The sequence below is a fragment of the Nerophis lumbriciformis genome, linkage group LG35 (genome assembly GCF_033978685.3).
Source record: "Nerophis lumbriciformis linkage group LG35, RoL_Nlum_v2.1, whole genome shotgun sequence".
NCBI classification, from domain to species: domain Eukaryota; kingdom Metazoa; phylum Chordata; class Actinopteri; order Syngnathiformes; family Syngnathidae; genus Nerophis; species Nerophis lumbriciformis.
Genome location: NC_084582.2, coordinates 13,861,192 through 13,875,367, shown reverse-complemented (window position 1 = coordinate 13,875,367; position 14,176 = coordinate 13,861,192). Strand labels below are relative to the sequence as shown.

The following is a 14,176-nucleotide window of genomic DNA, read 5'->3' as shown; positions in this document are numbered from 1 at the left end:
CAGAAGGTGCAACTGCAGCTGTTGTTGACTAGATACTGTTTGTTTACTTCCTGTGCCGAGTGACATCAACCACTAAACCACAACATCAACATTGTTGTCTACACTAGAACTATCCATCCATCCATCCATCCATTTTGTACCGCTTGTCCCTCTCGGGGTTGCCTATCCCAGCTGCACTCGGGTGGAATGCGGGGTACACCCTGGACTGATTGATTGATTGAGACTTTTATTAGTAGGTTGCACAGTGAAGTACATATTCCGTACAATTGACCACTAAATGGTAACACCTGAATACGTTTTTCAACTTGTTTAAGTCCACTTAAATTGATTCATGATACAGATATATACTATCATATATACTATCATCATAATACAGTCATCACACAAGATAATCATCAGGGTGTATACATTGAATTATTTACATTATTTACAATTCGGGGTGTGGAGGGGGTTGGGGGGTTAGGTTTGGTTGTTATCATCAGTCATCAACAATTGAGAACAGAGAAATGGATATTGAAACAGTGTAGGTCTGACTTGGTAGGATATTTACAGCAAGTAGTGGACATAGAGAGAGAGAGAGGGATCAGAAGGCATAAGAAAAATATCTGCATTTGACAAGTCTCCACCTCATCGCAGGGCCAATACAGATAGACAGACAACCTTCACATTCACACACTAAGGGCAATTTAGTGTTGCCAATCAACCTATCCCCAGGTGCATGTCTTTGGAGGTGGGAGGAAGCCGGAGTACCTGGTGGGAACCCACGCAGTCACGGGGAGAACATGCAAACTCCACACAGAAAGACCCCGAGACCCAGCACCTTCGTATTGTGAGACACACGCACTAACCCCTGTAGTTCCGTGTTGACACTGGAACTAATCATTCACAATCATTGGTTTACTTTTAATGGACGTCTTACTTATAAACCCGAAGAAAATACTTTCATGAAGATGGACTGTGCAACTTCTGAACGACTCGCAACAGAGGACGCTGGTATTATCTGCAACATTATTCGGCCATTCGGGACATGGGACAAGAGAGTACCGTACATGTAATTGTAAATAAACAAAACTGTTAAAAAACGATGGTATAGTTATGTTCAGAGTTTGAAAATGTTTCTAAGAATACTGTGCCTAAAAGATTATTGATGTAGAATGAGAAGTGTTGAGTGTGAGAGAAAAAGACGTGTGGGGACGAGAAAGAATATGTGTCGGACTTGAACCTGTTTTTAGCACAAGATTGACAATAAAAGTTTAAAAGAGTGTCGTACTTTGTGACTTCTTCTGGGCGCAACAACAACACAACACGTTGAAAAACAACACATACAGTAATATATTTTTACAGCGTACCAAGATATTAAATACACATTATCAGTTGTCATGCAATTGTTTAATCACTCTTATTTTATACAGTAATTTGTGCATTTCAAGCAAAAAGTCTGCTCGCCTGTGTTCAGGGACCCACCTCGGCAAAAACTGACCAATCACAGCTCTGCGTTCTGTGTCGCGGGGGACGCAAACCTAGGATTTTTGGGAGGTGCACGTAGGCTACACGGGAGGCTACGCAGGGGGAGGGAGGACCACGACATCGCCTACTCAAGCTATGCGACGCAAGAGTTTACACCAGGCTTTAGTCCCAGTTAAGACAGCTGTACACATTTTAGTCTTGTTTTGAAGTTTAAATCGTGTTGAAAAAAATATACTTTCATTATTAGATGTGGGATCTGAGCCGAGGATGTCGTTGTGTCTTGTGCAGCCCTTTGAGACATTTGTGATTAAGGGCTGTATAAGTAAACTTTGATTGATCGATTATGAAACTACACAGGCAATGGTATTGGAACACAACACCAACAGACCAGTAGGAAGCAAAAAGGAAGAAATAAAATTCAACACAATCTTCTACTACTTAGTCTCACGCCTAAATTTGTATTTAGTTGATTAAAAGCACCCACTGCATTTGTCAATGAGCTTTTTCACTTTTTCTCACCGCTGAAGTTGAGCAAGTGTGTGAAGAAGAAGGATTGTTTGTGGAAGTCCTCTATGGCCACCACAATGGGTCCATCCAGGCTGCTGCGCAGAGTCTTTTTAGAGCCACTCTTGTCTGCAATCAATGACTCAAGCATGGTGCGCACCATGTACAGCTGCGGGGGAACACAAAGGAGAATCCATGAAGAAGAAGGAAACCCCACATAACACTGCACAAGTAACATACACACGTATAATAAGATCCAATAAGCTACTATATAGCAGTAAAGCAGTTCTACACAACTGCAAACTACAGCTATGTATAGTAATAGACATAATGACTGCACAGTGGCCTAGTTGTTAACATGTTGGCCACGCAGTCAGGAGATCTTGGCTCAAACTGTCTCACTTAAAATGCCAATTTCTCTTGTCTTACCAATGCTCATCATATCACCAGTTAGGACACATTCAATTACTCTTACAATTACAGTATATGAATTAACGAAAACGGGTATTTATTTTAGAGTACACATTTCATCCAAACACATCTATGCAAGTAGATTAAAAGAAAAAAGTCTGTTCACATAAAAACACAGTCACTGGCTATTATGCGCACCAGAAAAAAAACAACCACAGATGACTGGCACATAAAATCTCTGCTCATTTATATAGTGATACATTAGATGTGCAATAATGTGTACATTTACATTATCTTTATAATCAACGCAAGAGAGTCGTCTCGCAGATGAACACCTGCAATCCGAAATGGCTCTGATGGTAGAGTGGTCATCCAGAAACACGAGTGTTCCTGGTACAAAATGAGCTTCCGCCATTCCAGTCACTGCTGTTGTGTCCTTGGGCAAAACACTGATCACCCTCCTTGCTCCAAGAGCCACTCACATTGGTTTATGAATATGAATGAATGTTTGGTGGTGTTTTTTCCGTCAGTCTACCCCAGGGCAGCTGTGGCTACGAATGTAGTTTAACACCACCAATGTGAGAATGTAGAGAGAATGACTGATGGATGCTCAGTTCTCACTGTAAAGTGTGTGGAGTGTTTCAAAAAGCATTAGGTATATGAATTCAACCCATTATAAATATTGATATTATCCTAAGAGTTAACAGCACAGAACCTTACCCTAAACATTGCCAAGTATCAAGCCAAAAGTGCATGGAATGAGATCTACTGGATTGCAAACACCAAATGTCATGACTATGCATAGAATTCATCAAATAAATAAGGTAGTGGCAGATTATTGTGAAATGTTGTTTTGAAATGTAAAGAAACCACCGGTGAACACTGAACCGAAATCGTGACCACAAACCGTGATAAGATCTTAACTGTGAATTTTGTAACCATTCCACTTGTACCAGTCAGCTAAATATTTTTTTTTTCTAATTTGCCTTTTTGTTCAGATTTGTGAGGATGTAAGTAAGTGAACTATGCGTCTTTCTGCAAGATTGTACCTGTGTACTCGATGGTCCCACAGCTCTCCGAGGAACCTTGATATCAAATCCCCCTTTCGGGTCCTTTTCCCCCCTCAGACAAGGGTCATTTGGAGGTTCCCTCGCCCCTTCCCAGTCACAGACGGTCTTTCGAATGGCCTGCAGAACACTGTAGAAAAAAAGGGATTATCCATCTACACAAAACAACATCACATAAAAGTGACATATCTATATTAATCTATAACATCTCATCCTGGTTCAACTTCCTCACAGTCACCGCCAAAACAAAACTCTCCTGTATAATAAATTAGGCCAGGAAAATAACAAAAACAGCTCAATTTTCTCTGACTGAACTGCATAGGCGCTCAGTGGGAAAGGAGGCCATCCTCATACAGTAACTGAGGACCCCGCCGACCCCCTGCATCACTCCTTCAGGCAGACAATACACAACCCCACTGGCCAGGAAAAACATTTACAAGAAATCATTCATCCCTCTCTGCAATAACTGTTCTAAACAACACGAAAAACTAAAAGAAAAATGTATATGGGTGTTGAAATTATGTTTTTGTTTGGTTGCTTGTCTATGCATGGTGCAATCGTGTGTGCGCAATATATATTATTGGTTAATTATTTTTTTGTTGTTTTACTTTTGCAGCTGTATGTAGAAAGGGTCCTGCTGGGGTGGCAGCTGGTTCAATCAGCTCTGCTCTTTTAATGTCTTTAATGTCCTTTGTGTTCTTTGATGTTTCCCATGTTTATGTGTGCTATGGCTATGCGTTTTTTTTTTCCTTTGGCCTCAGTCTGGACCACCTCTCAGGTGCCCAGGCTTAGACTCAATATTGTTTTTTCTCAACCCCCCCCCCAGCGTTTACCTGTTTCTCATCTTTTTTGTAAGGGGCGCCGGAAGTTGGCGGACCCGTCAGCAATCCTGTTCTGTCTCCCTGTAATGTTTGTCTGCTCTTGAATGGGATTGTGCTGAAAATCTTAATTTCCCCTCGGGGATTAATAAAGTACTTCTGATTCTGCTTCTCAAATCCCCCTTTACGGTCATTTTCCCCCTCTTTTGTATACCTATTACTGTATGTAAATGTGATTTTAATTTTGTGATCGAAGCCGTGTCAAAGACAATTTTCTGTTTTTCATGTAGAAACAGACAATAAGGCTATATTCTATTATATCAGATCTGATTATCAATGTCTACCTAATAAGGACATTCTTCTTCTTGCGCACAGCCTGTCGCAGAGGCTCCCTGAGGGTCATCTGGGCAAAGTCCTGCAGTGCAGCGTAAATGGTATTCCTGATGGCCTGATTAAAAACGGACTCCATTCGGCCCATCAGAACCTGCACAACATTATAAGCATGAAAACTGAACGTTGGACATCTGTATTAGGTAAAACACATTTGATAGACAATAACACACAGTTTTATTACACTTGTGAAAAGCTACACAAACTATAAAAATTACCATAATAATCAATACCTTTAGTGTTCTTTCATACCTGAAGCCCTTTGATCATGGCAATCACTTCCACCAGGGCAAATTTTTCCTCACTGGTGTAATTGTATCGCGTGGCTCGTTCATACTCCTCTGCTGTGCCTGGACAATCCTTATTACAGAACTTATCTGTGGGATGGACCAGCTTCCATGAGTACTGAAAGAATCAAACAAAGATATGCAGGACTGCAAGAGCTGTTGTCAGACAAAAGACTTAGACTCTGACTTGAAGGGTTAAACTGTACAGTATACTTAAACTGGGATTGGTCGTAGGGGAGATTCTTTGTTACTTTCAGAACACTTAACATTAAACATGAAAAATGCAATTTCGGGAAAAATTGAGTTTGAATACTGAAAAGCCTAACCTTAACTGAAATGCTAACAGTCAACACGCTAGCCAGATAGCGTCTGTTAACAAAATATTGGTGTATATATATGCAAAATTAGCTACAAAAGTTAGCATGCTATTAGTAGCAAGTTAGAATGCGAACAGTTAGCATGCATCAAGTGACAAATAAAAAAAAGAAGCTAGCATGCTAACATTAGCATGCGCCAAGTGTAAAAATATAAACTCTGAGGTGTACACCTGCAAAAATAGCTAAACAAATCCATGATAGTGTTAGCATGCTAGCAACTGATTAACATTAACATTTATTTCAATTGGCAAAAAATGTCCTGGAAAATGTTAAATTCCTAAACAAATTTACATTTTTGGAAAATAAAAATGATATCACGCCTGTCATGAAATGAATAAGCTCAACATTTTGAAAGCAGAGTGGCTTGAATCAGATGAAAAAGGTGAAAGAAGACAGAGGAATAATAGGGCCAAATAATAATTAGAAAAAATATATGTAAATTGTGTAAATTATTACCCTTATAAAGACAGACTTCATACAGTCGTTTAAATACTGTAAATCTCATTAGATTGAGCATGTCCACCTAAAGTTGTGGCGAGTGAAACTCACAAAGTTTTCCTAGACTATCCAGAAAGTGGTACTTACAACTTCCATGACATGTGTGCTCCACTTGGACAACAACTGTAGACCCCTCAGCGACAGATCAAAAAGCTCTCTGTATTCCTCATCTGACTTTTGGCTGTCCAAACCCGAGCCCGTCACCACTTCACTGTTGCTATATCGCGCCAGTTCAGAGATGAATCTGATGTGGTCTTCCCTGATCTGCACCATCTGCTCACAGAGGTTGTACTGTGGGGAGATACTGCTCTGGGTGCACGTCCACCTGGGTGAATAGTAGAGAAGAGAGAGGGTTCAGTTGTTGATGATGATGTCCAAGAAGGATGGGAAGCTGTCACTCTACTACTAATGTATTAATGCGTTTTTTTACTTGGATTTGTTTTCTTCGTAGTGAGCACTTGTCTCAATGTAACGGGACAGCTCTATCTGCATGTCTCCAAAGAGTGGCACAACTTGAAGCTGTGAAGCACATAAATGAAAAACTTGTCATTCCCTTAAACGTAGGACTAATATGTGTGTACTAAAAAGATTAGGGCCTTACTTTAAAGAACTTGTCAATCTTGCTCAGGTTGATTCTCTTTTTGGCATCCAGTTTGTAAATATTACTCACATTTCCATCCATAAGGTACAGACCAAAGCCCATCACCTTACACATACAGTAGATGTTATTTTACCACACAAAAGACAGAATAAAGCATTTGACTGCCGACATCAAGTAGAACAGCATTACGTATGTATACCTTGAGCAGCATGTGTTTCTCACTTGGAGTCAAATACATCTTGTTCTCGTAATAATCTACACAAATGTTGACAATATCTGCCAAAAGTTCCTCATAACCGGGAATCACCTCCAGTTGTTGATGCAGGCACTGCACATAAACAACACAACACTGAGATTAGTTCACCAATAATGAAAATCACTTTATTTTTTCTCTAACCAACAGAAAATTTTATTTTAAGATTATTTGAAGAATATTGTTTTTCACTACAACCCCTACCTTACTTGGAGGACTAAAGAAAGCAATGGTGTATGACAAACTCCAAAATACAAATGCTGAAAATCCAAACTGAAACGCTAACAACTAGCATGCTGACCTGTAGAGGTGGGAATGTTTGGGCACTTCGGGATTCGATCCGAGTCTGAGGTGAAGATTCGATTCGGAATTGATACACATTTCAAACTGATTCTTGCAATGTATTATTTGATATAATAATCATAATAAAACTTTTTGATAACAGGTTACAGGTTACAATACCTCCTTTTGGTTGCTGCTGACATATGGCTTGAAAACATCTTTTTGAAAAGGTTTCCTTAATAAAATAGAAAATAAAAATAATATATCTATATTTTTTAGTTGATTTTTGAAAGTTTTAAATCGACTTAAAATCAGAATGAATAAGAATCACAATTCGAATGTGAATTGACTTTTTAAACACCCCTACTCGCCAGACAGTAAAAGTAGTATAATATAATAGCTGGAAGACTAATAGGCGCATATCAATGAAATGAGCTTAAAAAAAAAAGCTAGCAGGCTAAAGTTAGCATGCGTCAATTACCAAAATATGTCTTTGAGGTGCAAACTGGCATAATCAGCTAAAAGGCTAGAATGCTAACATTAGCATGGGTCAAGAAACAAAATGTGACTCTGAGGTGACTACCTGTAAAATCTACTAAAAATGTTAGCATGCTAATATAACATGCTAACAGTAAATATGCGCCAACTACCGAAATATATGACTTACGTGAGGTGTCTACTTATGAAATTGACAGTTTTATTCAATAGAGAAATGTAAGAAATGTTGACGTTTGAAAAATTACCCATTCCTTTTTATTGGGAAAAAAAATCCTGGGAAATACGAACATTTTTGGATTTTTGAAAAATTGTTTGATGAGTGTAATGGTTTGATTTGGTAGAGAAATGTGAAAAATATGGATTTTCGAATATATGTCGATTCATTACAGATGGGAAAAAAAATGTTCTGGAAGATGTGGAATTCCTGAAAATTAGATTTTTTTGGGAATCACGCCTTTCATGCTTGAGCTGAAAATTTTGAAAGTGGAAATGTTTAAATCAAAATTGTGGGAAGGAAAGGGAGACGAAAAAATGGCGGAATAATAATTAGAAATACTGTACTGTGGGGCGGTATAGCTCGGTTGGTAGAGTGGCCGTGCCAGCAACTTGAGGGTTCCAGGTTCGATCCCCGCTTCCGCCATCCTAGTCACTGCTGTTGTGTCCTTGGGCCAGACACTTGACCCCCCTGCTCCCAGTGCCACCCACACTGGTTTAAATGTAATTTAGATATTGGGTTTCACTATGTAAAGCGCTTTGAGTCACTAGAGAAAAGCGCTATATATACTTCACTTCACATCACTACTATATGCGTGAATGCTCTTTTGCAATCACACAATGAGTGAAGTGAATAAAGACAATAGAAAATAAACAAAAAGATTTCAACGCAGATAACAGCACAAAATGTGACATTATCCAAAGTCACTTTTTTAGTTATCAAGTGAAGTAAAGTGAATTACATTTACATAGCGCTTTTTCTCAAGTGACTCAAAGCGCTTTACATTGTGAAACCCAATATCTAACTTACATTTATACCAGTGTGGGTGGCACTGGGAGCAGGTGGGTAAAGTGTCTTGCCCAAGGACACAACGGCAGTGACTAGGATGGCGGAAGCGGGGATCGAACCTGCAACCCTCAAGTTGCTGGCACGGCCGCTCTACCAACCGAGCTATACCGCTGTGTTCAGTTTCCGAATAAAAAAGCGGACTGGCGCATGTTGCGTCTTACTGACATGATGTCCGCATTAATATTGGCACAAATATTACGTCTTTAATGGCGATGCTGATGTTAAATAGCAGACACTATCAATAAATGATCTTGGATTGCGCTACAAATATGATGCTACTACCAAGAATGTATCGGGCAGATGCAGGTCTGAAGCTAAGAAAGACCGGCGTGAGATTTTTTTCGGAGGAAGTAGCAGTGTAACTATCACCCTGGTGGCTATCCATCCATCCATTTTCTACCGCTTGTCCCTTTCGGGCTTGCGGGGTGTCGCTGGAGCCTATCTCAGCTGCATTCGGGTAACTATCAGCCTGGTGGCTATGTATTATTATTTAAATCATTTCCGATAGCTAACATTAGCATTATCATTTTGATTTGAGCAGCGAACGTCACTTACTGGTCTAGCAGGAACACAGCAGAGGCAGCATCGGTCTGAAATTCCTCGCCTTTGAGCTCACCCAGGCGAGTGAAAGCTGGAGCAATGTTGATCCCGACTCCCCTTTTATCCGGGTAAGCTGTTTTTCTTTTTTTGTCTCCTCAGACAAAACTTTCCGTTTCTTTGGTTGTTTTACAGCTTCTACCATGATAGCAGTAATTGCACGTGGGCGATCGCGTCAACTTCTGTCTTTTTAGCGAATGGGATAAGGGGGAGTTACGTATGCTGTAAAGCAAGTCAGCACATTTGTAGTTTTTTTTGTGTGTAGGGTTCCTGCCCCCCTCCTCAAAGTTGCTAAGTGCCAGTAAAAGCGATTCAGCCCTCAGGCCATGACAGAGGTGTCCTTCAACTAGTTGTAAGTCCATGTGTCATCCCAAAAGTAATGAAAATATTTTATTAAGTTTGAAACGTTACTTAGTGCTGCATTAATACCCACAAACTTAAACCTGGAGCTAAACAAACCTGAGTGATCCTGTTGTGGTTGGCTAAGAACATGGAGAGATTCTGAGACTCCTGAATTGACTGAGGGTCAGCCATCTTCCTCAGAAACTGGGCAGCCCTTGAGACAGACAGATCCACAACGTTTTAGGCTGTGGACCAAATAGTAGTTCAAGAAAAAAGTTGCATTTATTGATGGCACTCTACCTTTTGTAAGCAGAGTGATCATTCTTGACGCTACACTTCATGTTTTTCAGTTCATCCAGGACAGCAAACATGTTGATAAATTTGCCCAGAGTGAGCAGATAGGCCTCGGACACAAAATCTTTCCTTCTCTCGGCATGGCACAGGCGCTTGACTTCACTGCAGAAACGTTCAATGGCTTTCCGCTGTAAAAGGGAAATACATACAAACATAAACAGCCATACACATATACTAGTGCTGGACGATATGGATATGGACCAAAACTGATATTCCGGTACTTTTACGCCGAATCGCAATACACGATATATATCGGTATTTTAAACAAAACATGCAAAATGTTTAGTTTAAACTCAACACCACATTAATGTTACTACCAGTGCTCTGATAATTACTTAAAAGTGAATAATTACAGATACTCTCTACTTAAACCAACCATCCATTATTACATTTTCTATCACTTTCCCTTTCGGGCTTGCCATAGTATAAGCCAATCAGCCTATCCTAAGGCTGTTTTATTAAATAATTTCACCGGCTTGCATTACTTCATGTCAGTAAAGAGAAGCCACTGCACGCCCCCACCAGCCGCTGGAGCTGTGGTGCAGGCACGTCGGCTGTGGCGGGGGGTCAATGCACAGTAGCAACTCCAGACATGCGCCAGACCCTTCCTCAGCTACAGTGCCTGCTGGGCAAACGGCCATAACAAAAACACTTTAAAATATTCAAATATTACGGTTGTCTCAAATATATATCTCTTTAAAAATAATACCGGTATTAACTGTAATATCAGTATACCACCCAGTCCTAACATATACAGTAGACCACTTATTGTAAATATACAACCTCTTCTATTGTTACAACATTTTCATTATAAAGCTTGCATGTCTTACCTGAAAGTACATGAACTTCATGAGCTTGGTGACTTCAGGCTCCAACACCTCCACTGTTTTTTCATAGATCTCAACTCTGTTGGGCTGCTCGTTGCATTTCACCTAATCAACACAAGAGGGCACCGTCACACACGTTGCCATTGTACTGATAATTCATTGTGGGCAACAACCTGACTAGGTTTGGCACATTCAAATACAACAGAATGAATATCAAAAATGATAAAATGATGAAATGTGTTAATGAAATTGACATATGTCTACTGTACTCTGTGCTTTCTTCAAATGCTTCTTGAGGTTTCTCTGTGTTCACTCCTTCTCGGTTCACAGAGGAACTTGTGGGTTGAACATGACATGATAAAACCGACACAGCCCTTTTAGGTCACGGCTATTCAACTAAATTGTTCTCAAGGTCACATTTAAAAAAAGCTACGAGTTGGACTTCTCCCTTCACTATTATTCTTAATTTGAGAACCAGCATTCTCTGTAGTGGACATTTGTTTTTTGTCTATTGCTTTTTTCAGAGTTACACATTTCGGGAGAAAATAGCCCTGTTTTGCTAAATAAATGTGTATTTTGCAGTGGACAGTGGTCATAGGGTTTTGTTATTTATTTATTTATTTTTTACAAATTTACACTAGTCCAAGTTCCTCTCTACAACAGGAGCGCACAGTGGTTTTAATAGATTTAATTTGCTGCAAAAATGTTAAGAGTCTCTGTCTTTGGACTGAACCTGAGGTGCCAGTCATATAGCCCTGGTTTAGGTCTATCAATGGTTATTTGTGTGTGAGTTTGTTACCTGCGGAATAGCTCTCGAGCAGCTTCTCCAAGTGTAAAGCATCACAGCATACTCGTGTCCTTCCTCCAGCATTTCATTCTGCACAAAATAAACAAATGATGCTAAATACCTTATTCATGTATTTAAAAAAAATACTTTTTAGTAGGCCTCGGCCGATAACAAATTTTGCTTGACAATGTATAACCTTTCAAATTATTGCCGATAAACTATATCGTTGCCATTATTTTTATGAGACTAAATTAACCATTGATGTAATAATACCGTATTTTTCGGACTATAAGTCGCAGTTTTTTTCATAGTTTGGCCGGGGGTGCGACTTATACTCAGGAGCGACTTATGTGTGAAATTATTAACATATTACCGTAAAATATCAAATAATATTATTTAGCTCATTCACGTAAGAGACTAGACGTATAAGATTTCATGGGATTTAGCGATTAGGATTGACAGATTGTTTGGTAAACGTATAGCATGTTCTATATGTTATAGTTATTTGAATGACTCTTACCATAATATGTTACGTTAACATACCAGGCACGTTCTCAGTTGGTTATTTATGTGTCATATAACGTACACTTATTCAGCCTGTTGTTCACTATTCTTTATTTATTTTAAATTGCCTTTCAAATGTCTATTCTTGGTGTTGGGTTTTATCAAATAAATTTCCCCCAAAAATGCGATTTATACTCCAGTGCGACTTATATATGTTTTTTTCCTTCTTTATTATGCATTTTCGGCCGATGCGACTTATTCCGAAAAATACGGTACATAATAATAATGCATGTATATCCTTTCAAATGCAATAAACTTGTATTTCTTGTATATTTTAACATTGTAATTGGAATGAAAACATTTAAATCTCCAAGTTAAATAAAACACACAACAATAAAATGTCTTTTAGCAAAATGTTGCACTTGAATTCAAATCACAACCAAAAGCAATAAAAGATGTTAAGGGGCGGGGCTCAAATATACACAACTAAAACAATAAATAAAATGGCTAAATAAAGTATAAACAAACAAACTTGCACTTCAATATTGAACATGTAGGCATAGGTACAGTTAGTTGTACATTACTTACCTGACGATCAAGTTAGGACCTTTTTAAACAAAAGTGCAGAGTAACAATATAAACACTACAGTATAAGCAGATGTAATAACACGTCATATGCAAAAAAACTTTGGTCTAATAGATTCGGAACAAGAAACACTGACATGACATGACAGAACGACAAATGTCTTTCAAAGATTTGCAGCGTTTTTCGAAATGCTAGTTTTATAACAGTATTAAATGGCAGCACGTCTTTGGAGATGTATTTAACCACACTTTCTGTGAGCGCACACTATTTTGCACTGTTGCAGTAGAAGTGTTGTGTTTCAAGTGGGCGTGCTGGTTTGTTGTATAAGCGCACATTAGGCAAACTGGATCCTTGGTGTTGATAGGCTCATCTTGTTCCAATGGTTTGAACTGAAATATTCCCACATTGGTGCGGTGGCATTTGTTTTTGTGATCATTTTGTCCATATTAGCTGGTACATGCTTCCGCCCGATTGTAGCTGAGATAGGCTCCAGCGCCCCCCGCGACCCCGAAGGGAATAAGCGGTAGAAAATGGATGGATGGATGGATGCTAACTGGTTGCACAGTGTTATGCTAGTGGGCCAGCGGTCCCACCTTGCCGCACAAAGAGTCAAAGACACTTAATGAGGATAAGATAATTCACCCCCTTCTTTTCATTCCGCTATGGTACAAACGCGCGTAGCTGCTGAAAACGACAAAAAGCATGAATGCGCTTGAAGTATGCACATTGCGTTTTATCGACGCTGGAACACTTGCCGACTAATTATCGTTGTTGTCTTAGAATAGTCGATTATTCGATTCAGAGACGTCTGATTCAACTATCAACCTTGCAATCAAATCGTCAAGACATTGAACCCCCTCTATTAGATGGAGGACGCAGGGGATTTCTGGACGCGACTCCTCAGCCTGACGGTTATGGCAGGAGGCCAACCTAACTGCTCCCCTCTGCCAACAGTGATGATCCTTCTGCGGGTTCACCTACTGAAACCTTGTCACAACCTTTACTTCCTCTATCAGGGATGCCCAAAATTGGGAGTAAATTTGGACCCTCACGTTTTTTTGGATGGCTCGTCAAATGGTTGCTTCTCAAATGTTATACAAATTCATGCTGATCTCTTTCAGCTCACAGAATCATTGATAAAGTTGATTTGATTTGATTTGATTGCTGTTGTGTCCGCAAAGCTAATTAGTTCCCATCTATTGAATGAGATGATCTCCACTACCTTATATATGGTAATATTGGGCTAAACTCCTAACTAGGGTTGCAAAGGGGTGGAAAGTTTTCCGGTAAATTTCTGGAAATTTACCACGGGAAGTTGAGCTCGGGAAGTTTAGAAATATTGACAATTTTTTGATTATTCAAAGTTGGACACCGTCCATGGGAATTAATGGGAATTAATGGGGAATTACAATAATGATATATTATTGGGCACTTGTCTATATGCTGCTGAATCTTTGTGGCATTTTTGACGTAGCTCTTTGCACAATATTTGCAAATGTACGTAGCCTTTCCGCCTACATTGGTTGGGGTGAAATGTCTCCACACATCAGATGGTGTACGTGGCATTATTATCTTTGTATTTATTTATTCTTGTAAAACACTAATGCAATGCCACACACATATATAAATAGTCAGCTAAACAATTGGAGTAGTCTTTAAAAAT

General features: G+C 39.3%; 1 protein-coding gene across 2 annotated transcripts in view; it reads right to left on the bottom strand.

Moving 5' to 3' along the window:
• Nucleotides 1–14,176, bottom strand: part of cyfip2 (cytoplasmic FMR1 interacting protein 2) — a 51,550-nt gene that overhangs the window by 15,077 nt on the left and 22,297 nt on the right. For both annotated transcript variants that reach the window (XM_061928048.2, XM_061928049.2), the window contains exons 4-15: nt 11,436–11,513; nt 10,640–10,741; nt 9,756–9,937; nt 9,573–9,669; nt 6,620–6,748; nt 6,421–6,525; nt 6,250–6,338; nt 5,907–6,144; nt 4,910–5,062; nt 4,612–4,751; nt 3,432–3,579; nt 1,987–2,140 (exon numbers count right to left, since the gene is read on the bottom strand). In XM_061928048.2, coding sequence (XP_061784032.1) covers nt 1,987–2,140; nt 3,432–3,579; nt 4,612–4,751; nt 4,910–5,062; nt 5,907–6,144; nt 6,250–6,338; nt 6,421–6,525; nt 6,620–6,748; nt 9,573–9,669; nt 9,756–9,937; nt 10,640–10,741; nt 11,436–11,513 — 1,615 coding nt within the window. The remainder of the gene's footprint in view (nt 1–1,986; nt 2,141–3,431; nt 3,580–4,611; nt 4,752–4,909; nt 5,063–5,906; nt 6,145–6,249; nt 6,339–6,420; nt 6,526–6,619; nt 6,749–9,572; nt 9,670–9,755; nt 9,938–10,639; nt 10,742–11,435; nt 11,514–14,176) is intronic.